The sequence below is a fragment of the Octodon degus genome, unplaced genomic scaffold, assembly GCF_000260255.1.
Source record: "Octodon degus isolate 3935 unplaced genomic scaffold, OctDeg1.0 scaffold00271, whole genome shotgun sequence".
NCBI lineage: Eukaryota > Metazoa > Chordata > Mammalia > Rodentia > Octodontidae > Octodon > Octodon degus.
The window spans coordinates 1534902-1562213 of record NW_004524847.1 but is presented as its reverse complement, the minus strand read 5'-3'; the positions used below and the strand labels follow the sequence as shown (position 1 = coordinate 1562213).

General features: G+C 49.6%; 1 protein-coding gene across 1 annotated transcript in view; it reads right to left on the bottom strand.

Annotated features, from left to right (window-relative positions):
- Positions 1–27312, bottom strand: part of Cdh13 (cadherin 13) — a 1069859-nt gene that overhangs the window by 255190 nt on the left and 787357 nt on the right. Inside the window, exon 7 of the mRNA XM_004646558.2 lies at positions 12257–12435. Coding sequence (XP_004646615.1) covers positions 12257–12435 — 179 coding nt within the window. The remainder of the gene's footprint in view (positions 1–12256; positions 12436–27312) is intronic.

Here is a 27312-nt window from a genome sequence, read left to right as displayed (position 1 = left end):
AATTGAGGCTGCTGGGAATCTTCTGTGGAGAAAGCCTAGCCCACAAAACAATTCAGGAGCGGCGGGAGAGAAAATATCTAAAGGAACTTAATTCTAGTTTCCACTTTAGAGTCCAGAAATAGAGAAGCCAGCCACTGAATTTCAGCAGTCATTTTTACAGCTGCTCTTTGCAAATGTCAAGAAAACTTGTTTTCCTTCCCTAGCTGTCTTCAAAGCGCACAGTCAGAGCTACACCATGCCTACTCGCCGCGGCCACTGCCTGGGAGGGAGAGGTGGGCGGCTGCCACCGCGTGCTGTGCCGCTCGCAGTCAGCGGAGGAGGTCTGCTGGCATCCTGGCATCGCTCACAGAAGTGAGGGTGCCGACTGCTTTGGTTGTGGGTGTTCTGACAGAAGTCACCTGAAGACGCCTTTACAAATGCCTTCTCCTGACTTGGCGAGCCTCTGCGGTCACCTCTGCCATAATGTGATGCCCTGGCACCTGGGGCGACTCTGTCTTGGTTACTTTTCTCTCATTGCTGAGACAAAATTCCTGATGCCCCAAATGAGGGAAGGAAAGGTTTATTTAGCTCTCAGTCTGTGGAGGTTTCAGTCCATACTCAGCTGGCTCCAAGGCAGAGCGGCACATGGCAGAGGGCAGCCTTTCACGAAAACAGCAAAAGGAACAAGAGTGCAAAGGGAGGAGCAGAAAGAGCAAGGCTCTCTCCCTCTCTTAGATTGTATGCAGGCTGCCTGCCCCAGGGGAGGTGTAGCGCCCATACCCATAATCCCAGTGTTGGACATGAATCCCATCACAAACTCCAGAAGCCCACCCCAAGTCTGTGTGAGGCTTTGGGAGATGCCTAGACACAGACCACAGCACACTGTTTTGCCAACAAATCAAACCATCTCAGAGGTGGCAGAGCTGCCACCCCCTCCCATCGTGGCCCTGTCTCCTAACCATCAGCCTTCTGCTCAGAACCCCCAAGCACTTGCTTTTGGAAGCAGTTAATGGAATTGTAAATTTTATTCCAACAATAACGTGGTCACTGAACCTAAACTAGGAGACAGAGAGAACCACACTAGCTAGCATTTGCCTGCTACTTTAAGCAGGTGCTTGTATTAGTTCATGCAATCTTCACAAGCTCCGTGAAGAGAGGCAGCATTATATTCCCAGTTTGCAGAGTGAAGAAACTGAGGCAAGTTCTAGCCATATCCAATTTTTTCTCTATATTACGGTAAAGGAATTGTCTGGGAGTGTTTCACACTGTTGCAGCGGAGGGCTGTTTAATGACATACAGGTCATAACTGTGGCTGCTGGTTCTTCAGGCCACCCACACTCTTCAAGCCTCGCAGCTGGTAAGAAGTGAAGCAAAACTCAGGCTCAAGCCATGTTGACCTGGAGACTCTTGTCTTACACACGGCACTGAAGGAATGTTCAGGCCACTTGTATCCCCGCGAGGACCACGCCTAACACCGCATGCGTCCTCTTGCGCCTTGGGTCACGAAGAACCATAGCTTCTATGGTATTTTGCAGACCACGTGGTAATGCATTTGGTTCTCTGTATCTGTGGGTTTGACATCCACAGTTCGAACCAGTAAAGGAACAAACAAATTTGAAAAAAAAAATTGCAGTTGTAGTGAAACTTTTTCCCTGAACAATTCAGGACAACAGTGATTTATATAATATTTTCATTGTATTAGGTATTATACATAGTCTAGAGATGAGCTAAAATATATAGAAGGAAGAGTATAGGTTGTATATTATGCTATTTTATGTGAAAACCATAAACTTCCAAGGGTTTGGGTGTCTGTGGGGGGTCTTGGAACCAGTCTCCTTTGGATACTGAGGGAAGGCTGCACATCTTTTCATATCGTTGACTATTCTTTGGTCACATCATTACACATGGTTTAGTGGAATTCGAGTGCAGGGATACAGCATGATTCATTGAACAAATCCCAGTAGCTGGACCCTTAATTTGGTTCTCTAAACAAAAATCTTGTCCTTGGATGTCGTCCACATGCTGTAATTGGTTATGTGGACTTGCTGAGTTAAAGAAGGTCGTGGGCACTTTGTAAAGCCAGTGGGTTCTTCCTGCCAAGATACTGAACAAATCCGTGGTACTGTTTGCATTTCCACCATTGCTCATGGGAAGGCGTTTGCCCACAGCTGCCTCTCACGGAACTGTAGGAGCCCCCTAGGCTCAGCGACCTGGAATGGGCTCAATGACCAGAGGGAGGCCTCAGCTCCATATGGTCCCCAGCACTGAAGCCCACAGCCTGATCAGAATAAAAGTTGCCCTGAAAGGTCTTTGTTATTTTGCTTTCTTGCATTGAAAAGCAGGCTCAGTATCTACTTCATCTCTTGTCTCCAAAGTACATGTTGATATTGCTGATTCAAAGTGGGGGGGCTGACCAAATAGCTCACTGGGTTAAAGCCCCTGCAAGCAGGTGTGCTGAGATGGCAATTGAGACGGTGTGGTGGCACATGCCTGAATCCCAGCTCTTGGGAGGCTGTAAACAGGTGGATCACTATGAGCCTGATCTAGTAGTGAGACCCTGAACACCCTGTAGACCCTGCACTAAAAAAAAAAAAAAAAAAAAAAAAAAAAAAAAAATGGGGGAGAAAAAGGTCCATGGGCTTTGGAGGTGGGCTGACACAGGTTTAGAGCTCAGTGATGCTGAGTCTCTATCTGTAGGACTACGAGTACTGTACCAACCTCACCAGGCTGCTAGCAAGGCTTAATTAAGTATCAAGTACCTACAGTGCCTGACCTATGATGCCACATCATGGATACTCAAAAATTCATTTCAGTTTATTTATTATCATGGCCCCAGTGTCAAGTCGGAGAATGACAAGAAGGGAAGAGAGAGGTCGGAGAAGTCACCTGGGAAATATGCCACAGTTGGCTGAGGATGTCTCTTTGTGCCTTCAGGAGATGCTAGAGGAACCTCATTGTTCCTTCAGATTCCTGCAAAGTTTGAAGAGTGTGGCATGAGCCTCTGGCTCCCCTCACCTTACCCTGCGCTGGTGTGAACGGGCCCACCTGGGTTCAAAGCTCTGCCCCCAGGAAGTCTCTGTCCTCCCCTTGGGATGCTGCACCATAGTCTCTCTTCACTGCGGCTCTGACAACAGAAACACTTCCAGGCAACGGCACCAACACGAAGTCCATGTCTGGACAACACGTTCTATTTTACTATTTTTAGGTTAAACTAGTTATTTTAATCATTGCAATCAAATTTTGAAGTTACAAATGAATTACCTGAGCTTAATCTGCTTCTTAATTATGAGAGAAATGGATGGTACTGCCAGAAAAAATTGGAAATCAGCTCCATCATCCATGACCTTCCTGTCCCTGTGATCACACCTGAAGGTGACGATGAACCCAAGTGAGCTCACACGTGAGGCGAGGGCCTCGGACACAGACGCGGGGAGACAGGGGACAGCCGCCGCACGAACACTGCTCACCAGCTGTTCTGACAGACGAGCCCATGAGCCAGAAGCTACCAATCGTGCTGTCACGCTCACCCTTCTGGCGATTTTTTGACAATGGCCCATGAGTTAAAAAATGTTTTGTATGTTTTTTAAAAAGTGATAAAGCACCTATATGATATCCTCAATTTGCTCATTTACCCTTGAGCCTAACAGATTTACTCTCTGATGCTTAAGGAAAGAAGTGTGACCCCTTCCAACCTAACAGATGATCCTACCCCTGGTAGTCCTTTGCAATACTAAGGTGACACCATAGTGCCACATATCTAAAAGGCAAGGCCTTTTAGAACCCAAAATGTTCTAATGAGGAGTATGACTGACCATTAATCCCAAGGAAACTGATGAGCAAGTGAGAAACCCTTTAAAACAAAAACATGGAAGCAGTGTGGATCGCAGGTATTTTGAGATATCAAAAAGTGTTGAAGTGGTCTTTTGCTGCTTTACCTCAGTCTCAGATGGTGGCTTCTGGTCACCTTTCCCTACGTGGCTTTATGCTGAAAGTGGACAACAGCTATTGTGGTGACCAGGTCCTGGCTGGAAGCCAAACAGGCAGAAGGCGAGACTGAGCCAGCTGCCTTCAGGCCGCTCGCCAGCCCTCCCTTTGATGACGGTCATTCTTAATATGACGGGAGCGGAGCTTTGTTCCATTTCTGTCCTCCTGTTTGAAGCCAGAACTCAGCTAAAAATTATTCATAACTTGGAGAGCTCCACTCCAGCCAGGACTATTAACGGAGATGGGGCTTGGCAAAACCTGCATTAATCATGCTGCTTGGCTAATACTAGAGGAAAACAGTTCTCTAAAAGAAAAAAGAAGAAATTTCTTCTAGAAAAAAAAAAACAACAAAAAACAAAACATTCTTCGGCTTTTTAGGGTACTTCATATAAAATGAGATGGAGAAATTTAAGATGACAGAAAAACAGAAGTACTCTAAATTCTTCATCACCCTCCATTTTAAGTTTTTTTTTTAACTACATAAAACCAAAACTAGAAAGGGAAAATGAAAGAAAGCATAGAAAATGAAACATTTGTCAAATCCAAAAAGATGAATATCACTTAATGATGAAGTTAAGTGTCTTTTGATTCAACCTGCACCAAGCGACACTGATTGTCTAACAGTTTAAGATGCACATGAGTAGAGGAAACAGAGAAGGTTGGTCATTAATCCAACAAGCTGTGAAATGTCGATTTGAGCACAGCTCCTTCTCTCTCCTCTGGATCATGGTCTTTGAGATCCAGCTCGACAGTGACTGAGCATACCCGCCCAGCAGCTAGATGCCCCACGTGGTCCTAGGGTGTCCCTATCGGCACATGCGGCTTCCTTCCCAGCTCACGGCTCTGTCGCCCTGTGTTTCCTGGGGCTGTTTCAGGGTTAAACAGTGGCTGGTGGATGTCGTAGTTACGGTCATGTCTCTAGGACACAATACCTGACACCCACAAATTAAAGACAGAGGTTTATTTTGGCCTCTACAGTTTGTAGAGGTTTGAATCCATAGCCAGCTGGTTCCAAGGCAGGGTGACAGGGAAGAGGGACATCACAGAGGAGAACCAGCCTGTGGCACAGTGGTAAGAAGCAGAGAAAGACCAAAGGGGGAGAGAGGGACAAATGGCCTTCTAGGCCATGCCCTGTGACCATTTCCTCCAATCAGGCTTTGCCTTCCAAATCACATTCAGCTCTAAACTCATCAGTGGGCTAATTACTGAGACGTATCATGCCCCTGTGATCCAATCACTTCGCAGAGCCCCGCCTATGGCTGCATGAAGCTTTGAGGGGCCTTTAGAGGGGCCCCATGGCATAAACCGTGACAGTAGGTATCCTTAGGATGACATTGGAAGACCTCGCAAGCTTGTGCCCACTCTGCTCCTTTCCATTCTCTTCACTCCGCATCCTCACTCTCTGGTCTTCACCTGGCCCCTTCTTCTCCCCATCATGCACTCCCTGCAGTGTCTCTCCTCCAGCTCCTGCACACGATCCATGCTCAGCCTGAAAGCGCACGCGCGTGTGTGTGTGCACACACGTGTGCATGCTATTTCTTTTCTGCTTACCCACACACCAAGGAGCCCCGCCATCTGGGAGCTGAGTTATCCTGGTGCTCCACTGAACTGGAAAGGTGGCCACACTCCCTGCTGCAAGGGCGAGACCCGCTGGCCTCCCTGTCCATCAAGGGGTGCGCCTGGTCTTGGCTGCTCCAGTCGCATGGTCAGCTATGGAAACACTGATCTCAATCTCAGCTCATATTGAGAGTGCCAGTTTCGGGGCAAGTTGAACATAACACCATTGCTGGGCACGTCTTTCATCTTGTGAATACCTCTATGAAGAAGGGACTGCTTATCCTCTTGTGTCAGGGGAATAAACTGGGACTTAGAGAGGCTCAGTGACTTTTCCAGAGTCTCATGGCTGATAAAAGGCAGCAGAGGCTGTGAACCTGGAGTCTGGGCTCCCACCCTTTAGACCAGGTTTCAGCCAAGCTGAGGTCACACAGGGCGACTGGAGGCAGCCTGGCCATCAACTGATGGGCCCATCTCAGAGCCAAGGGGAAAATGGTGAGGGTGGTCAGTGGGGACCTCCGACCCACGGAGCCCTGCAGGGATCTATCCCAAGTGGAGAGGTGGCGGGGGCCACAACCTAAGACCCACCCTCTCCCTCTACCCTCTGCCATCAGCGAATGCCCCACACTCCTGCAACTGAGTTTGGACACAGAACCTGTTCTGTTGTGTCTGCTGCCGCCACAGGGCAAGTGTAAGCCTGCAGACGGCTGAGCACCTGCGCTCCATTTGTAAGGATAATGTGTTATTTTAAAAATAAGACAGTTTATTTACATCTACATTTTTTCCCTCTATTTTCTCAGCAGTAAGTGATACAAAAAATGGAGGAAATTATCTCAACAAAAATATTTATGAGTAAATAGCTAGCAGAAATGGTGAGGATGCCACTATCTAATTCTGGTCCCACCCACCGAAACAAAGAAAGAGAATGTTCCTGACAGCATGATCGAATTGTGTGCAATTATTGCCCATGTTTTAAACATGATGAGAATGAGAAATGTATTAGCATTAGATTAAAGTGGCCTCACAACATTTATTTTCCTAAGAATGTGACTTCTGCTTCTAATTTTTATTCCAGGAATGAGGGGAAAATACTATTTATTATTTTCTTCAGGCAATTTGACTTGATATAATTCTCTCAGTTTCCTGCATATGGTTCTGGAGATGCACCTTATGTGACGTCTCTTTAACTTGGATCATTTTGCCCAAATCAGAATTATCTTCTGGCTCATGACTATACATAGAAATTCACCAGCCCCTTCGCGTAGACTGTTTCCTCCAATATTCTTCCTTTTCTTTTTTGATACATTCCAGGACTCCTGAATATCTCAGAGCAAATAAATGGACATAAATGTAAAATTAAATCCTGAAGACATAGATAAATCTTTATATGACATTACTACAAAAACAAAAATGGAAATTCTCTCAATTTTTCACGTCTGACCTAAAACTTGGGCTGAAAATAGAACATAAAGGGCATTCCCATGCTTGGTATCTTATACTGTACGTACCTTTTACGAGCTGTCCGTCACCTTCCTTAGGTTTTCTGGGAGATCATACATAATAGGATAGAGGAGAATTCAAACAAGGAAAGGAAAGTGCTAAAGCTCAAACTCCTTAAAAAGGCGAACGATGCTTTCGCAATGCAAATACGAGCATCGCTTTTTAAGAGCCTCTTTTGGAAACTATTTCCATTTGCAAAAATACTCTGACCATTAGCTACTCTGAGTAGTTGCAAATTGTAGTTGCGTCCAGAAAAGCTGGCAGATTTCTGCTGATGAATTTCAGTCTAGCAGCCAAGACGATCAACTAAATAAACCATTTATCAAACGTTAGAGACCTTTATCTGATTTCATTTTGTAGCGCAGCCAGACATAGTTTAAAAACATAGACAGAGCTGCCAGTATGGAGTGGCTAAGTATGGCTATAGAGAAGAATAAAACAGTGCCCGGCTGAACCCAATTTCATTGAGTAGGATATATGGCTCTTATTTTCTCTCAACATTTTCTCAAATATTTAAGCAAGAGGCGCAGATCCTGATCAGCATCCTCTGCACCAGAGGATGGACAGAAGCAGTACTTCTTAGAGGCCAGCAGGAAGCCTGGCATTGGTAGGTGTTAGGCAAATAATCTAAATTAGGGAATGATTACATGAGAGTGAGACTAAGTTCTCAAAATGATTTCCTGTTTATATCACAGAAAAGTGTCTGGTAGGCCACAAGGTCTGTAATACGTTCAGAGATAGTAAACTGAAAATATAACCTCATCCATCTCTTCATCATTCATCCATCCATCCATCCATCCATCCTTCCTTCCATCCTTCTATCCATTCATCCTTCCTTCCATTCATCCATCCATCTATCCATCCATCCATCCTTCCATCCATTCATCCCTCCCTCCGTCCCTCCATCCATCCATCTTCCATCCATCCTTCCTTCCTTCCATCCATCCATCCTTCCATCCATTCATCCCTCCCTCTTCCCTCCATCCCTCCCTCTTCCCTCCATCCATCCATCTTCCATCCATCCTTCCTTCCATCCATCCATCCATCCATCCATCCATCCATCCATCCTTCCATCCTTCTATCCATTCATCCATCCTTCCATTCATCCATCTATCCATCCATCCATCCATCCTTCCATCCATTCATCCCTCCCTCCTCTCTCCATCCATCCATCTTCCATCCATCCTTCCTTCCTTCCATCCATCCATCCATCCATCCATCCATCTTCCATCCATCTTTCCTTCCTTCCTTCCATCCATCCATCCATCCTTCCATCCATTCATCCCTCCCTCCTCCCTCCATCCATCCATCTTCCATCCATCCATCCATCCATCCATCCATCCATCTTCCATCCATCCTTCCATCCATCCCTCCATCCTTCCTTCCTTCCATCCACTCAACGAGTCTCAGATCTCAACAAATGCCTCTTGTGCGTCTGGTGCTATATTATACATGGCATTGGCAATACATCATTGGGACAAAGATCCAAGGTCCCTTGCTTCAGGTAGCTCCTGCTCCCATATGGCTTCAGTACACAGATGCACTTGTTGTGGAGAATGGCCCAGGTGTGCAAGGCAACACGATGTCCATAATGTCAAGCCACCCCAAGGAAGGATGACCAGTGGACACCCCAGCTGACCTCAGAGCTGGGCCTCAAGTCTCCATCTCCCACGTCCTTCTTTTCTTTTATCTCTCAACAATAGCTTGTCAGGTACCTCTAACATGATAGGGACTGGGAATACGTCAGGAATCAGGCTGGACAGAATCTCTTCCTGCCTGAACCTTGGGGCAGGGTGAAGAGCAGATCAGATGACGGCATCTGCCTCTGTTGGCCGCAGGTGAGATTCCCGGGACATGAGGCGGGAGGGGAGAAGAGAAGTCCATGGCCTAGCTGGCCGCATGTTGGAGATCCTTCCCCACCACTACCGCTCGCAGTTGCAACACGCTCTACGACAAAACACAGTGTGGAGGACAGGAAGGCAAGCGGCCAAGTCCGAAGCATTTGCTCAGTGTCCACTGCTGACCCATGTCTGTGTCAACTCTGTCTCCCCTGAGTGAACACCTCCTGCCGGGTCCACCAGGAGATGGACTCGTGAGAGGAAACGCACCACATGGGAAATCAAAATAAAAGATCCATCTTGCTCTGGACTGAGCTCCTGCAGACTGCAGGCTTTCTGAAACCTCCACGCCCACCTAGCAGGGGCACACGCGCAGGCTTTGCTTCCTTGCTGAGCCAGTGCTGGGGCCTGAGCAAGGAGTTCGCCCAGCCAGGAGCCCGGCTCTCTCGGGAGTGTCTGCCTGCTCGTCCACTCACCGCAGCCCAGGCTGGCGCGCCCGGAGAGACACTGAGAAGACAGGACGGTCAAACTCAAATCAACGTGAATCGCACCAATGTTCTTACGAGTCCAAAGAAAATACTTTCCTGCAAATAAAGGGCGCACACTCTGCCCTGAGAGCACCAGCCTGCCCAGGATGGCCTGCAGAGCCACACTTAGGACAAGCTGCCCGCCAGCAGCTCTCCGGAGATAACAACGGGAAGTAAGCCCCTGGGTCTGCAGCACGCGAGTGATCTGCGGAAAGGAGCTGGGGTGCCGGCGAGGGAGGCGCCGCGAACCTCGAACAAGAACAGAGCCGTGGGAAGCGCAGCGCGCGTGCTGCCTCTTAAGGTCAAGGAGCAGGGCGCTGCCCTCAGCTGCGGGGCAGCAAGGAGCTGCAGCACAGCGCCCGCCCGGAACAGCCGGCCCGCATGACAATGTGGTGACATCTCTCTCCCACAGACCATGCCAGAGCTGCCTGGATCAGCACTGAACTCTGGAAAACCTTGCTGCAGAGTGACACTTTTCATTCATTTGCATCGATTTTCCCATTTCGGTTAAATTGCGTTTATCTTTTCTTGGGGGTTGTTTATGTATGGTGGTTGGAAATGCTTAATTCAACTCCCATAATGACACGCTTATTATAACTTTACTGAAGCTCAGATGAGAAAATCAGGAGCTAGAAATACTCTTGTCCCCCAAATAAACTTAAACATGAATAATACCCCCTCTTCCCAGTTTGGTTTATAAATAGAAAGGACCTGCTGTCAGGACTGGGGGCAGCTGCAACAGAGAAATCCTGGCACATGCTGCCCAGAGGAGCTCGCTCGCAGGCTCGGGTGGGGGTGGTTGGAGGCTGGTGCACATGCGCTGGTGTGCAGGTGTGCGGGAAGGCACACTGGATGGAGAGGGTGGACGGCACTGGGCACCCACACCTAACTGCCAGGAAGAAAGTGCGGCAGTCATGCAAGAGGAGGGGACCATGATGGAGCTGGGCAGAGTATTCTGTTTAGAACTAGGGACGGTTATATTTTCCAAATGACAGTCACAGTATCATGTAATTTTTCTCTTTCTCCCTTTTGATAATTTTCCATGTCTTCCTACTCCTTCCTACGCCTCAAGTGTAAAATCCTAGGGTCATTCCCAGGTTACACCTGCTTTTCTTCCTCTGTGCCAACAGATGTATAATTAGGATTTTTAGAGATGCTCAGACTGTGGTGGGCAGTGGGCTGCCCACCTGGTGTGACCAGGCTCACCCACCTGGTGTGACCAGGCTCATCAGGCGCCCCCCGTGAGTACATGGCCACAGCACTTTCTGCAGCAGTCAAATGTCCTGTGCTATCCACCACCACTGCCACCAGCCAGGCTGACTACTGGATACTAGATACAGGGCTGGTACGACTAAGGAACTGATTTGCACATTTTAATTACAACAAATATAAGTTAAAGTTTTATATTTCAATATAAAGTAATATGGCCACTTATTATTTATTGGATAATGCAAGGATAGCCCAAGAATAAGGGGATACTCTTTATTATTAATATATAAAAATTAATTAATTAATTAATTTGGTACAGGGTCTCACAGCTTGGACTCATAGTGATCCTCCTGTCTCAGCCTCCCCAGCCCTAGGATTACAGGCATTCACCACCATATCTGGTTTCAGGGCCAGCACAGCACGCCCAGAGTCCCAGGGCTCGCATGGCATGTAGTACCAGGGATTGAACCCGGGTCCTTACGCTTGCCGGGCAGGGGCTTAGACACTGAGCTATCTCCCCAGCCCTGGGCATACTCTTTAAAGAGACAGTTACAATGTGAAATGATAATGGCCACAAGCCATGGACTCAGGGAATGGGGGACAAACACAGCCCCGAGGACTACGGAGATGGGGTGGCTTCTTAGGGTGGCCTGGTCTCAGCCAGAATCCAGTACAGAAAGGCACCGAGCAAGGAGTCACAGAGGCACCCTGAGCCATGGGTTCATGGCCAGCCTGGCGAACAAAGTCAGGACCGTGGCCTGCAGAAGCGAGCAGATCTGGGGGGCGAGGGTGGGCGGGGAGGATGGAAGGGGACCCGAGTCTCTTAGGCTGGCTGGGTCTGCAAGGCCAACAGGGCTTCCTACTGAGGTTGCTGTCGGGCAGCTAGGGGCTGACATTGAGCTCAGGAGAGCTCAGGGCTGGGGGGCACCTTCGGGTGGGGACTTAAGTAGGGATGGGGGCTCACATGCAGTCTCAACAGGACAGCCGACACCTAGCTGTGTGGCCATCACATGTCATGCGACTGATTATGTTTGTATGAAAATTGGGCTCTAAGATTTCAATTTCACAAAAGTTTCCCAAGTTCTAAACTTCAAAAACTCTGGACATAAGAATTTTTTTAAAAAGAAACATGAATCTAAATATTCGAATATAACCACTGATTCTGAAACTTTTAACAGTCTGGGCAAAGCCATGGAGCCAGCCTGTGACCTGATGGGTCCAGGGACACTCATTGTGACGTGATGTGGCAGTGAGCGAGGTTCCAGGGAGGGCCTGTGGGGGAAGGGACACCCACAGCAGAGAGGGGAACCAAGCTGTCTCACGAGGCACCAAGGTCAGCCTCAGTGACTTGGGACAGGGACGCTCTGACTCCCCACCTCTTCCCCCTCCCTGCTGTAGAAGCCAGAATGAGGGGCCTGAAGAAAAGGCTGGTGAGGAACAGGCACCAGGCTGAAGAATGTGGGGCGCCGTGAGGGCCAGGGCCTCTGAGAGCGTGTGCTCCCCTGGCCACCCCGCCTGTCTCCTTGCACAGGTCTTCCCACCTGACAATGTGGGAGTGTCTCACTTCTGCCCTCACCATAGAAAGCGCCACTGACCCCCAGCTTCTCTTGTGGGAGACCGCATGCTATTTTCACGAAAAAGAAAACACTCCGCCTGCCAACTCACCTCCCGGTCCAGCAGCACAGGTGACACCACGGTGACAATGTCTCCTTTCTCAGGATCGATGTAGAACATGTTGGGAGATGGCTTGTCAGGCGTCTGCTGACGAATATTATACCTCAGGAGGGCATTGTCGGTGGCTGGGTCATCCGCATCGAAGGCTGTCACCCGCATCACAGTGGTCCCTGCAGGGCAGGAGGGGAGCGCAGGAGATGGTTACCGAGAGGCACTGGTGACAGACTAACGTGCCAATCATTTTGCAAAGGAAAAACAATGACGCACTGCCCAGGCTTTGTGGCGTTTCAGCGCCCTGTTCCCACTCCATCACACTAAAGGACCTGGAATAAGATGAAATCTCTGCCGATCAGCAGAATGACAGCTTAATTTTTTTTTTTTTTTTGCCTGTTTCTGTTTATTTGCAAGGGCATTTGTTTCCTGTGGATATGACTCTGTGACAATGGCCTTCGTTTGGAAGCCTCTTATGGGACACCTCTGTGTGCTGAGGTTGTGATGGGGGCAACACTCACAAAACTGCAAAGCCACAAAGCCACAGTCCCCGGCATCCTGGCTGGATCTCAGGAGGAATGGCAGAAGCACACAAACAGCGCTGAAAGGGGAACTACGGGTTCAGAGCACACCACCACCCAGCCTGGGGGTTAGAGAAAGTGCAGCCTGGGGTCTGCACCAGGTAGTCATGGTGAGCTGGCGTGGGAGGCAAAGGACAGAGGAGTCCCAAAGCTCAAAGCAATCCCACTTAGAGAACATCTTAATTGAGCACCTAGGGTGGAAGAGCCACTGTCTCTCGGGGCCCTCAGAGATGGGGTGGGGGGTTGGGCTCCCTCACGGACGAGCGGAAGGTGCAGGCACAGCGCTCGCTGTGTGCGGCCCTGGGGTATCGTTGGGGATATCAGAGCACGGATTCTGCACACCCGGACCCAACATGACAGGGAGTGCTTGTGACTCCTGAGGGCAGCTGGTCAGCAGTTACTGAAGACGATGCCTTCAATTTCTTGGGGACAAATCCAACACGGGCCTTGCGCAAGGGAGTTCACAGGAATACTATCTGTCATGGCAGAAGTGTGCAGACAGCCTAGCTCTTGTAGTTTGTGTCGAGTTTTCCCCTCAGAGCCTCGTGCAGTCACTGGGGTGGGCTTCTAGGGTTTGTGGTTAATTCATAATCCAGTGCTGGGATTGTGGGTGAGTGCTGCTGGCATTCCGGGTGTGAGTGTCACACCTGCCCTGGGGGCAGGGGCACAGCCTGCACACAGCGTAGGGAGGCAGAGGGGCTTGCTGGCAGCTGCCTTCACCGCCCCTCCCCTTGCTCTTTGCTGTTTTCTGCCCCCATGAACAGCTGCCCTCTGCAGTGTGCCTCTCTGCCTTGGAGCCAGCTGAATGTGGACTGAAACCTCCACAAATGGTGTGCTAAATAAAGCTTTCTTTCCTTAATTGGGGGTGTTGGGTATTTCGTCCCAGTAACAAGAGAAAATAACTGAGACCCTGTCTGTCCAAAGCAGAGAATTAATAAAATGGGATATCTTCCAATTGTGAAATATTTTGCTGCACTTAGATAATGTTGTAGATCAAATATTTTCCAACGTAGAAAATTTTCTAGACTCTGTTACTAAGAAAGGTTACTAAGAATGTCATCCACATAGATGGCATCATCTTTGTGAACCTGCTTGCAAAGAAAACTCTGCCATACACATATATTTTGCAAGTACAGATTATATCCATAACTGCATAAAATTGAAAACGTCATACCACAGGAATATACATGCACCCATGTGTATAGCAGCACAATTTGTTATGGCTAAATCTTGGACACAACCCAAATGCCCATCAACAAAAGAATGGCTAAAAAGCTGTGGTATTCTTTCACAATGGAGCACTGTTCTGCTGTAAAGAAGGGTACACTCGAGGCTTTTATAGGCAAATGGATGCAACTAGAGACCATACACATAAATGAAATGAATCAGACCATGTGTTTGAATATCATATTGTCTCCCTAGTGGAAGAAACTGAAAGAATAAATAAGAGACTCAAAAGGTGCTCAAAAGATATTGTAAAAGGGAAAGAAACTGCTTAAAAGAAAAGAACAATTGGGATGGGGAAAGGAGAAAGGAAAGAGGTGTACTACTAATTTCTACTGGTTTATTGAAAGGAAGAGCAAATGCTCAATTATTTAATCAGTTTTGCATGCCCATATCTGGTAATCTGAACAACTACTTTGAAAACAATATACAATATATAACAACCATTATTTATTAATTTTTTATCATTTAGTTTTGAAATTCTGTATCACCTTTTTTTCTTATTTTTCTTCTCTTTAAAAAAAACTGCCTATACGAAAAGTCTAAAGAAGTGAGAGAAAGGGTTGAGATTAGGGATGGCCATCAGGCAAGACACACTGTGTGGGCTATTGTCCAAGGTGGATGTATTGCTTTTTGAGATTAAAACTGAAAAAAAAAAAAAGATGGATAGATAGATAGATAGATAGATAGATAGATAGATAGATAGATAGAAAGAAACAGCATTTGGAACTGGGTCAGGCAAATTGGTCCACTCTTCTTACCACTGTGTGGCCGTCATTTGGCACGGGATGCCCTGTGCAAGCTCAGTGCTTCACTGAGGGGGCCTGCTGGCAAGAGACCAGCGCAGGATATTTCCTGGTTCCCAGCAGGAGCATTCACTTGCAGACATTACGAGAGCTCAAAGGAGACACAGTGCTCGCCCAGCTCAGCTGCCAGCCTAGATTTCTTTCCTTTGTCTAACACGTTTCTCTGATCACCAAAGCAGATTTGCATCTTTTCCCACATGGAATCCAAACATCAGCCGTTCAGCTCAGTGATCAGATAAACGACAGGAACCTGCCTAGCCTAATGGTTGGGTCCATTTGTTAAGCTCACCAATATGGCCACTCAACTAGAAGCTTCAAGGCTCATTTTCTACCCGTGAACCTTGTTTCTTTGTCCTTGAAATTGAGGCAGGGCAGACAGAGCATTCCCGGCATGTGGCCCCTTGCACTGCCCCAGGCCTTTGTAGGACAGCATGTGACCTATGGCACTGTCTCTCACCAAGCCACGCTGGCGAATCGGGGTTCTCCACCCAGTGGTCCAGCTGGCCACCCCCAGTCTATGGTTTGGCTACCTTCCTAACCTAGGACGTCAGGTCTCTGTTGAGAACCCGAGGTATCAAGGTACATCTTGTACAGGTCCAAATTCCTATGATGAATGTGATCATTATGTATAACTAAAATGTACTGATAAACTGAACTTAAAAGAAGGGAATCAGAAGCAGATCTCAGGCCCCAGATCTCACCCTGGGAGCTGCTAAGAGAGTTCCACATGGCCAGAGGCAGAGAAGAGGCGTTGACCCCATTGATTCCACACCAAAGTCTCAGGTTAAGCACACTTGACTCAGGGGCTCTCACTCAGCCACTGCCTAGTGAATGCTTAATTGCCTGAATCCATGCCCTGCTTAATTTGCCTTTAATTGAACAAGAACAAGTATAAAAATGAAGTCATCATGGCCTGCAACTGGCAAACGTATTAACATGATTATAGGATGAAAAAAGGCCTCTTGGGGTAATGACTATCAACAGAAAATACACGGAGACTATCTCCTTTACTCTTCCAGATTTGATAACATGATGTAGGATTGTTCTAGAATAGTCTCATGGTCACAGAAAAAGGGCTTGTCCTCTAAGGAGTTAGCAGGAAATGAAAGAACTTGCTCGTGTGTGTGTGTGTGTGTGTGTGTGTGTGTGTGTGTGTGGCTGGTTCAGCCCATCCTGGGGGTGGAGCTGGCATGGCATGTGGTGCTGGGGATTGAACCGCAGTCCCTGAGCGCTTACCTAAGCTTGCCTAAGCAGGTGCTTTAGACTGCTGAACTATCTCCCCGGCCCAGAACTTGCTCTTAAGCTTGGTCCTTGCATCAGTGTGGACTCGCATTTGGATTTGCCTTGGAGCAAACCCACGCTGATGGAGACTGCTCAGTGCCTGCATTAGGCAAATGGGTTTGCAGCACTGAAGAAGAGGACCTGGGGGGACATCCCCAGCCTGTACCGATGTGACTTGGGTCAGGGCACCCAACCTCCCGAGCCCCGAGCTTCCCATGTGCAACATAAGGAACCCGACACCTCTTTCTCCTTGGGTCACCATGAGGATCTAGTGGGTTGATCTATGGAAAGCCCTCGGTGCCATGCCAGGTGTACTGTTAGGAAAGAAACCTTGGAATAGCAGACCTTGCCCCAGGTGGCTCTGAGCCAATCATGCCAGTGCAGAGTAACATGGGAGTTGGAGCTGAGTTGGCATAGAGCCGGGGACCTGGCAGAGTAGGAGTCCTGGTGCCCATCTCCTCTGAGGTGCCCTGCCACCCTACCCTTCCACCACATCCTGGTCTGAGGGTACCAATCTGGGTCTCTGCCATGGAGATCACACCTCTCCACCCGCATGCACATGTGGGCACACTCACACACACGTTTTGCACATTACTCTGGCACCTCCCTCTAGGATCAAGGCTCCGTCTCAAATCTCAGTTCATCTGTGAGCCCAGAGCCACGTTAGCTCCTGCCAGTGCCTGCCCGGGCAACAGAGTCAGGTCAGGCCTTGCTTTTTTCCAGGTTCTACAGTGGGTAAAAAAACTCCTGATAAGGAGAGTTCTACAAGGACGGACTAAGCCTCCTAAAGCAGCATTTTCCAGCTTAGAATTCCAGCTCCTCAGCCTCACTAGAGAAACAGATGTGGGAAATATGTGGCAGTCATAGTGGAGCAAGTCTCCCCGCAGCAAGATTTCTCTGCCTTTATTCAGCAAATACACATTGGGAATCTCCAAGGAAAAGCAAACTCTGCAGCATTTCCTAAACCTCACTGTGGGTGGAAACCCAGCCGAAGACTGTCTTTACGCATCCCAGCTCCCACACGACTATGTTCTGTTTATGCCTGTAAGCTCAGCACCGAGCTTGGTAGCTCCTCCATGAGTGTTCCAGGAGATGAACAGCATTGTGGCGATGCCCAGGAGCTTCTCCTTGTCCACACTGGCCTGCGCCACCAGTGCCCTGACGAGGGCGGACAGTTGACCTCCCTGCCTGACATTCCACAGCCTGTGCACTGCCCCTCTCCAAGCCCCGTGTCTACTCCTCCTCGGAGGCGCCTCTTGGAGCCTGATCCAGCGCCTGCGCACCAACTCCAAGCCCATGTCCAGTAGGGGGCACTGCGCATCCCCAGAATTCCAGGTTTCCCAGCATGCTTGCCTCACACCCGTGTGCTTCCAGAAGGCAGAGCATGCTGCGTCCTCCCCAGAGCCTTGATGTCTTCTCCCCCGTCACAATGTTGTTACAGTAAATGATAATCACCCTGTCACTCCCATCAGCAGCCCCGGTCGAGCAAAATGAAAGAATTACAGGTTGCCAGTTGCAAGTCTCAGCCGGGGCAGTCCTTGTCTTTCGTCAGAGGACACGCCTGCCAACCTGACAGGCTGGTGAACAGTGGCAATTGCTGTGTCTTGGCCAGGCAGCCTCTTCCTAGTGGCTAGAATTCTCGTAAAGACAAGTGCTGCCCAGTGCCTTGGCCCGAGCACTGGTGTTTGCAGTGTCTTCCCTGCATCATGGCGCATGAACAAGGCCCCAGGAAGGCAGTGCTCGTGAGGCGAGGAGAGCTGCTTAGCAGCCTTGGGGAGGAGGAGGCTTCGCAGGGCTGCCTGGGCCGGCTGCAGCCTGACATGCAGCTTTGTACCTGTTCCCTGGCAGGAGAACCAGGGCAGTCAGGTCTGTGACAAAATGGCATACTATTGTATGTCATCAACTAGCAAGAGGAAATGGAGACTTCTGATTCCACTTAAGCAATGATTTTGAGGAGAATTATCTAGGTCCACAGTGATGGTGAACCTTTTAGAGGTTTCAATGATACAAATAGCCTGCTCCAGCAGGTGTGCCCTGAGCTCACTACCACGGCCTAGCACACGTGCCTTAGAGGTAACTCAGGATGGCATGCGACCCTGCAGAAGGTCCCATCTGTCCTGACCCTTCCTGTCGAAGAAAGCCCCACCCCTGCAGCTTGCTGGCTCAGCCAGGCATACGGGCCTTGGTCTTGGCCCTGCTGCCACTGGGGAGTCCAACATCTTGTCCTTTATGTAGTTGGGAAGATTCTAACCTGAAACCAAACCCCCCTCCAACATCCTTCAGTTGGAAGGGTTTGGGACATCCTGATTCCAGATGCTCAACCAGAGAGCTGCCCAAGCAGGCCATGATCCGCTGAGGGCCAACTTGAGAATTACTGGAGACCTAAATTAGTGTCCTGGGACATGGGCCACAGGCAGTCATGTGACTAAACACCACCCACACCCTTTGAAAATGCCCGCTGACCAAGCAGGCAGACAGGACCCGCCTCTCTCCTGTAGCCCTCAACAGGGAGATAGTGGGTATGCACATGTGGGTGGGCTGTCCAGGGTGAAATCCTGGCATCGCCACTCCCTAGCTGGGCAGCCTTGGGTAACTCAACTTCAATGTGTCCTTCCCTGATGGGTTACTATGGGTACCTTATTCATTCCCTGTGGACAGCTCTGCCAAGAGCCATCCTAGAGAACTTTCTTAGCTAACACCCCCTGCCCCCATGAGCTGTGGATTCCACAGACTGACGGAACACCTATTCATGCACCACAGCCCTTTGGGGGGGCATGGCTCCTTGCAAGAGCAAACATTCCTGACCCTGTGCTGTTGTCATCGATTTTCTTGCCCTCAGGGGTGACACCATTTCCACTGAGCACATACACACGAATGAATGGGTATGAGTTCCGCTGACTGAGGCTGGCGCGTCATGTAGAGATGAAAATTTTTTATGTTGTTTCATTGAGCAACAGGTTTAGAAGCCAGTCTGGAGGGGACCCACACTCAGGGCAATGAGGGGGTGAAGGTGGGGCCCACTGCTTAGAGTCCAGCTCATGGCAGTTCCGGGGCTTGGTCACAGGATCTACAGAAGCAGGAGAGTTCTAAAGTCGCACAAGAGAACAGCTCCTTCCTGCCCAGAAGCCTCGGTAGGATGTGCACTTTCCTCGCTCCGGTCTCCCCTGTGTTCCTCAGCACACAGGATTAGTAGGCAAGCTGTCAGACCAGTCACATGATGAGCATCAGGGTGGCCCGGGCTCCTGAAGCTGCCACGGAATGACTCAGAAATAACAACTTATGTTCCCACTGACCCGCGTTAGCATTTCAGGCCAGCTTCATCTCCATTTGAGGAAGCGTCCAATGGGGAGCTGCTCTTCATAATTCAGCTTCTGGTTTATCCGGTGGTCACCAAAGCACTGTTCTGGCAGCAGGAGGGAAGGAGGGGATCCAGGGAAGCCGCTGGGGCCCCAGGGCAGTGTGGGGAGGTGGCTTTGCCCTCTGGCTCTTTTGAGGCTCTTGCCTTTGTCATGCCATTACCCAGATCAACTCCCAGCTGCGCAGATGCCTGTCATTCTCTCCACGGTGGTGGGACCAGAAGGGTCTTGGTAGCATGAGTTAGGACTTCTGTGACAGCAGCCCAGCCCCAAAGTGTGACTGTGACCCCCACGGTGGAGTCCGGGTTGCTGGGATTTGCAGTTTTTCATCAATCGTCATGCTGTTTCTGTATTGGACACTCATTCATATTTTAAAACTGACAGAGAACCGAGGGGTCACATCTGTTTTCACCTTTGACTGTGGTTGTCATCAGAGTCAGGACTAAGTCACTGTTCCTCCCCACATCTTTCCCTGGGCTGTGACACTGCGAGGGGGAACACAGCACCTCACTCTTTGCGCAGCCTGGAGACACGAGGGCAATGAGTTCACACATGGGCCTGTCTGATCCGAGGCCACCCGAGGAGGTGTATGATGTCATCAGTCCCATTCCATAGACGAAGAAAGGAAGACTGAGGGAAAGGAAGACAACCAGTCCTTGGAGCCAGGATGTGAGTGAGCCCCGCCTTGCTAGAGGCGCAGACTACAGGTCGCTGCCAGGGCCCATTCTCCCCTCTTCCTCCTTTGTAAGCATAACCCTGATTCAAACAATGAGGTGTCACTAGAAGTAGTATGTGTGAGCCTCCTGGAAAATGTCCCTTCCAGGCGCTTTGGCCAGGAAGGGTGTGTGCTTTCAGTCCTCACTTCCTGTTTGCTGGGAGGTAGATGTGATTACCATAGCTTCGGCAGCCATTGGGGCTGGTGATGTGGTTCTTCAAATGGAAGGCGGGTAGTGGGATGGTAGAGCAAAGAGATGGAAGGCTTCTGGGCCCCTGACTTTCTGACGACCACAGAGCTTGCAGGGACGTCTAGACTGTCTGCTTTAGCTTTGTTTACATATGGAAGAAATGTTTGCAAGAAAAGCCAGAGCTTGTCCTGTTGGAGCCATTATTATTTTGGGTTTTCTGTCTCTTACAGCTATAGCTAATTATCTCTGAAAAAAGCAGGGAGTAAAGCTTGAAAAAAATAAATGAATATACTTTTTTAGGTAGGTACCTAGTATTACCTAATAACACCTACTATTACCTTAGGGAGCAAATTCAGTTGCTTTCCACTAGAGCTAAGCGAAACTAATGTTCACAGGACTGGAAAGATCTGGCGAATTCTTCACAGACGTTCAAGTATTTAAATTGGCTTCTGATGGTTTAAAATGTATAGCATGCAGAACCAGTCTTTATGTCAGGGGAGGTGGCAAGATCGTCACTTTAGTGGGCCCAGAAAACCGTGCTTTCTCAAAGCCTGGTTCTGGTGCTGTCCCTCCTTGTGACAGGACTTGTGCAGCCAGCAGGACACAGGTGAATGTCACTGGAGGCAGCTGTTCATGGGGAATGGGTTCCTGCAACTAGCTTCCATCCACATCAGCTGAGCCATCCTGCTGGAGGGAGGATCTGCATGTGAGAGACTGAGGCTGCCAGGCTGGGGCTTCTCACAGACCGTTGGCTGTGCCAGGTGACGACACTGGCGGGGACCACCCAGCTCTGGCTGCACCTCCCGGCAAGAGCATCCAGGGGAGCGGCCTTGGGCAGAAGTGGCAGAAAACCACTCTGCTGAGCCAATTCCCCCAGCGACTCAGGAACAAATGCATAGCTACTGTTTGAAGTCACCACAGTAGTTTGTCATACAGTGATAGATGACTGGCAACTGCACATAAATAAATGAACCATCCCTCCGGAAGGAGAAAATAATCCACAACTAAAAATAACAGGATTCACTTCCAGAGTGAAAGTTTTCTATTTTAAATAAACAAATAACCTGACAGGCTAAAGGAATGGATCAAGATAAAAAGAACCAAATACAAAGCTGGGGGTGAAGTAAATGTGAAGTTGGCAGTGGCCACATACATAATTCCAGCACTCTGGGAAGCTGAGGTAGGAGAATTCCAAGTTCAAACCCAACCTTGGCATTTAATTACTCAGTGAGAACTTGTATCAAAATAAGAAATAAAAAAACAAAAAGAAAAACAGGTGGGGATGTAGTTCAGCGCAAAGGTCTTTGGCTCAATTCCCAGCACCCTTCAAACCCCCCAAAAGGGCCAAAACCCTAATACAAAAGCAGGTATGAAAACAATTGATAAAACTTTTAAAATATGTGACTTACTCCCTACATGTTGGCCCTTTAGATGCTGGGCTCTGGGCCACTGATGCTGTTCAGTAGAGGCATTGAAATGTGTTGGCAATCGATAGTCTCAGTCACCTGATGGGTTTTATTGCCGATTTTTACCTTTAGAATAACAGGAAAAGGAGCTGGACACACTTCACACTCTTGGCAAAGGGCTGAGTAATACTGTCAAACAGGAGCACAGCTCTGTTCGTAAGAACAAAAGCACCTTAAATTCAGAGGCTGTTGCTAAATTGGCCTCACGGCAGCTTTGAGTGTCCCTGGGAGGCTGCAATTACCAAGGGTTTGATATGAAACTCAATAGGTTTTGCCTCTCAAATTTGCCCTCCTTCGCTGGAGACAGTCGGTTTCTAAAGTACAAATTGACGGGTGAATATGTAATAAGTTATGACGAGATGAGCAATCGCTGGCCCCATCTGTTCCCGAAGGCTGTTAATTTTTGTGCCAGTGGATGGTGAGAGTCAAGAGAACACCTTATTAGGATGATTCGAGTCCCTCGGCTGCTGGCCCCACTGCACAGTGTCCTTGCCCTACTTTTCTTGTGAACTATTGTTTAATTAAGCTGAATTGGGACAGATTTTAGGAAATGTAACAATTTTCTGCGATCTTAGGTAACACACAGCCAAAACTGGAATCCCTCCCACTGTGACTCACATGATTGCCCTAATTTCTTCATTTTTAGCCAGAATGGTAAGGTAGCATTTTTCTCAAGCCTATTGAAAAATTCCATTTAGTATTTTTGGTTATCATTCCTTTCTATGTAGCTCTCTTCTAAGGATATAAAATTCTCTATGCTGAGTTACTTGATCTTGCCTAAAACACTCCAAATAAGTAATTTTGAACGTAAACATGACCCCAATATTCCAAACTAATAAGAAATATTTACATAACATGAATTAGCCCTAGTTCTCAAATATGAACTTATAATTCTAATAAAATCCTAGAAGCCACAAAAGGACGTTGCACATTTTTAGTTGATTAACCAACTAAAGAGATTTTTAAAGGGCAGCCCGGGTCTCCTAGAGCAGCGGTTTTCAGTGAGTTGGGCGTGCCTGCAGGCACTTGCGGCGGGGCCATGTGCCAGGCAGGCGACCCCGGCAGCCCGTGGGCAGGCACACTGCTGAGCACCGAGGGGCAAGGGGACCATCAGAGCCACCGAGACAGGAGCTGGGCGGACGTTTGCTGAGTGCGTTAGTGGACGCATCGCGCTCCGGGAGGGAGCGAGGAGCGCCCAGCGGCTTTATGGTCACCCTTCTCTTCTCGCGCAGCTCCAGGTGAGGAGGTGGCTGGGGACAGCGGGCCGCAGTAACGGGGAGCGGCCGCCTGGTGCTAACCATAGCTCCCCCTTGGGTTGGTTCCAAGTAATGCTCTCATTCATCGCAGAGAACAATTCTAAGCGCAAAGGGGGAGCCGCGCTGCCATTTAAAATCAAACTATAATGTTAGACGAAATAAATCAGACGGCTAAGCTTAAATATCGTCTAGCTTCTCTTACATAAGAAACTCAAAGTACAAATAATGTAAAGACAGTGGGAAGCAAAATGAAAGATAATAGGAAACAGGGAGATAGATCGCCTACAAACGGGAAGAGACGCAAGAGATGGAGGGGGAGGGGGAGGGGCAGGGAGAGGATGGCTCAGCGGCCTAAGCGCTTGCCTAGCAAGCTCAAGGTCCTGAGGTCAATTCCTAGTACTGCAAAAAAGAAAAAAGAGAAAGAGGCAATCGAGATGCACCGCGCACAAGCAACAAGTCCTCGCGATGCACGGAATCATGACGTGCTGCAAACACGTGCTAATAAACAAAATCTAAGAATAAAAGCAAACTATATTAGCCGGTCTGGACTGAGGTGAACCGACCCGGAACATCAGTGCCTCAGCGTGGAAAGTCATTTTCGGTTTAGTCGGCTTTAGATCCTGCTCCAAGGAAGGGGCCTGTCGGCGTGGCAATGTGGGGCTGCCACTCCGGGACACGGGGGTTCCTGACTACTGTGGAAAGGGCGGAGAGCTGCACCGTTGTGCGCTGACTCTAACGTGCTTTCCTGAGAAATGACGCGCATCTCTGTTGCTTGTCACCTACGGCCGGATCGCTCCAAAGCCGGAGCAAGAGGTTTTCAGGACGGACCTGTGCTGGGATTGTGCTGCCAGGCCTGGGCAAGAGCCAGGAGCCAGAGCTACGCGGCTGGGAAACGCAGGAGGGCGCCCAGACGCTAAGCAGACGGTGCGTGGGCCAAGCCTCTTCTGCGGCCCCAGGGGCAGGGCACACTCCTCCCTTCCTGCCCTCAGCCCGGGGCAACACCTGCCCGGAGCTCTCAGCTCCTTTGCCTGGTCTCCCTTTTGGCGCCGCAGGGTGCCCAGGCCTTGCAGTCCAGCCCTGGGACGCTGCCTGGGAGGCCTCCCGGCTTCACGCTCCACTCTCGCTGGCTCCAAGTGCCTGGCCTTGCTTTAGACTCCGAGAAGCGGCTGGTCCCTGGGCTGTTGCTTGATTGGACGCTAAGTTGCCTTCTCCTCCTTTTTAATTACACTCTTCTCTTGCTGACTGTCAGGTTGAGGTGGAGGCAGTGTGGCCTGGGCCAGGTGTCCCAACCCTTGCTGCACCCCTGAATCACTTGTTCTTGTGATGTTTGGCATTACCAGAGCTTGGAGTGGGCTCTGCCAAGCAGAACAGGGGGTCACCGGGCAGATGTGGACTCTGGTCCTCTGCTTACAGGCTCATGGCGTGGGCAACAGCGGAACTTGCGAGCCTCAGTTTTCTCGCCTGTGAAATGGCCTGACACACAGAAAGTGAAGGCGGCTTGAGGTCACATGCTAAGCAAAGCAGGAGCAGTTAGTGGTCTCTGCAGGGCGTCCACCGAGGCAGAGTGGATACGTGGCCTTGCTGTGTGCCAGCCGTTGGCTCCATCACGGCTTTGCCGGAGTAATTAGATCTCTTCTGTGTTTGGAATGAGAGAGCCAGAGGGATGGCTGTTGGTCAGGAGAGAGCGGAGGCGAGGCCCTTCCGCGGAGGCGGGTCCCCCTTCTCTCAGGCTCCCCCACCCCACAGCAGCTGGGGCACTGCAGCTGTCACCCGCCCATGTACACTTGAGGCTGGTGACCTCAGCCTGTTCTACAGAGAAAGCTGAGACTGAGCCTAGCCCGTTACCCCAGTAACCCAGCTAGGATTCGACCAGCCCTGCAGGCCCAGACAGCGTGGTCCCAGGGGCCTCGTCTCCCATTTACCTGCAGCACAACTCATGCCCAGTACGTATTTAAACCAGCATTTACAAGTGTTCAAGGATGTGCTCTGCAGACTGGCTCCTGATCACCTTGGCCTGGCCACAGAGCCCATCTAGGGACACAGAACCCCTGTGTCCTCGGGGTGGAGGGTAGGACAGTGGTCTACACCTGTTAGGTAAATGACCTCCCTGAAGTCACAGGCGTGATCAGTGAGAGGCTCAGGAGCTGGGCTGGCTGGTGTGGGAGGGGACGTGGTTGCTGGAAATCACAGAGGAGCCAGGATGTGGCAGGACAGCGCCTCCCAGACCCAGCCACCACGGGAAGAAAGTGGGGCATGACTGGGAGAGCGGCAGGGTCGCTGCTTTTGCAGCGTGTGTTCTCCAACTTGATAAGTAAACACAGATTGGGTCGCATGGTAGTGTCACATGCTTGGAAGTCAGCTGCTTCTGATTGATGCTGGCAGGGACAGTATTTATAAAATAACACTGAATTAGGAGGAGTTGCTCTGTGAGTGTCAGGAAGTGGATCTTTCATAAAGAATAAAACTTGGCGAACGAGCTCTACAGGGTCACATAGACCTGAAGTCAAACCTGCTGGGGTGGGGATCAAGGAGGGAGCCCTCAGGGCCCTCTGGGCTCGCAGCCTGCCAGGGGTGGTGTGCTCTGTCTCCGGCCATCTGGGTCACGTGGGGTGAGAGTCATTCCCACTCCCCAGCTTTTATTTCTCTCTACCATGACTGTCATTTTGAAAGTTATTCCCACGTTCACGCCACCAGGACACACAAAACCCAGAGGTGTGCATTTGATTCCCTTTGCATCCCACTGAATGGCACTGGGCTAGGCACGTAGTAGGTGCTCAATAAGCACCAAGTTAAGGAATGAATGGAGAAGAGCTCCGGCAGCTTTCTGGCGCACTACACAACTGTTCCATCATTTCATCTCCATGTGTGTTTCTGCCTTCTTCTTTTTCTTTTCTTTCTTTCTTTCTTTTTCTTTTTTTTTTTTCTTTGGTATTTCAGGAAAAGGTCTACAGGGTATTCAGGGTCTCACTACAAGATTGGACTTGTAGTGATCCGTCTGTTTACAGACTCCCAAGAGCTGGGATTAAAGGTGTGCACTACCACGCCTAGTCTCAATTGCCGTGTCAGTGCACCCCAGGGGTGAGGCTGGCATGGCAGGCCCGGGGATCGAACCCCTGGCTCCTGCACCTGCTTGCAAGCGCTTTAATCCACTGAGCTCCCTGGCTGGTCCAAAACTGTTTCTGCCTTCTGATAGCGTGGCTTTCCGAGACAATATCCTCTTGTTTCTGAGAAGGCAAGGGAGATGTCAGAAGTACCTCCCCAAGCTCAGAGAGCCACACGGCCTATTATGCAAGCTACATGGACGCATGTGCCCTCGGCTTTGGAAAATAAGCGTGAGCACTGGAAGGGCAGGATCCTGACTCAGCCATCTTAGCTGCAAGTTGCTGTTAGGTCCTGCTGCTGGCCCGAAGCCACCACAGCTCCTGTGCTCCCCAAGTGCACACCTGCTGCTTCCTGTCACTCCTGAGCACGCAGAGAGGCCCCCAGCATGCCCCCTTGCTCAGGGAAGTTGGCTGCTGTCCACATCTTGCAAGCCCAGAGCACTACCCCATCCGACACCACCAGCCTTCTGTCCAGACAGGTGATCTGGAGACAGGTGGAGGCCACATCTGTGGTGACCAAAACCCCTGAATGTCAGTCACAGCTCTGCCACTTAAGAGCTGTATAACCTGAGGTAATGCCGAGCCCAAGATATCCTGGTGGCAGGTAGGAGAAAGATGCTAGCCCAAGATATCCTGGTGGCAGGCAGGAGAAAAATGCTAAGTGGGTATATAATGGGGTCATTGTGGATTCAGTAAGTGACTCAGTACAGGTGACATCAGTGTGGGGTTCTATTTTCTGAGACTATTATTGACAGCTGACAGGAGGGGCAGAGGCTGCGGGGCTCTGTGTTTGGTCAAGTAGAAGAGTTGTTTTGGGTGAAAGCAAGGTTAGTGAGAAATGCTTCCATGTTTTCAAAAATAGTCTCAGCTTGTATAAATAGAGGTGCACACATGCAAACAAGGCAAGCACTGTTGGCCTCAGAGTCACGTCTCCACAAGGTCAAGGTCCATCCTGTACACCAGGACACTCGAGTGAAGCTGGGCACACAACTCGTGCTTGCAACGCTCGGAGAATTTGCCACATGGCTGGGCTGTCCATCGCCACTCAGGTGAGCCCATGGCATAGCAGTGGTTCCCATG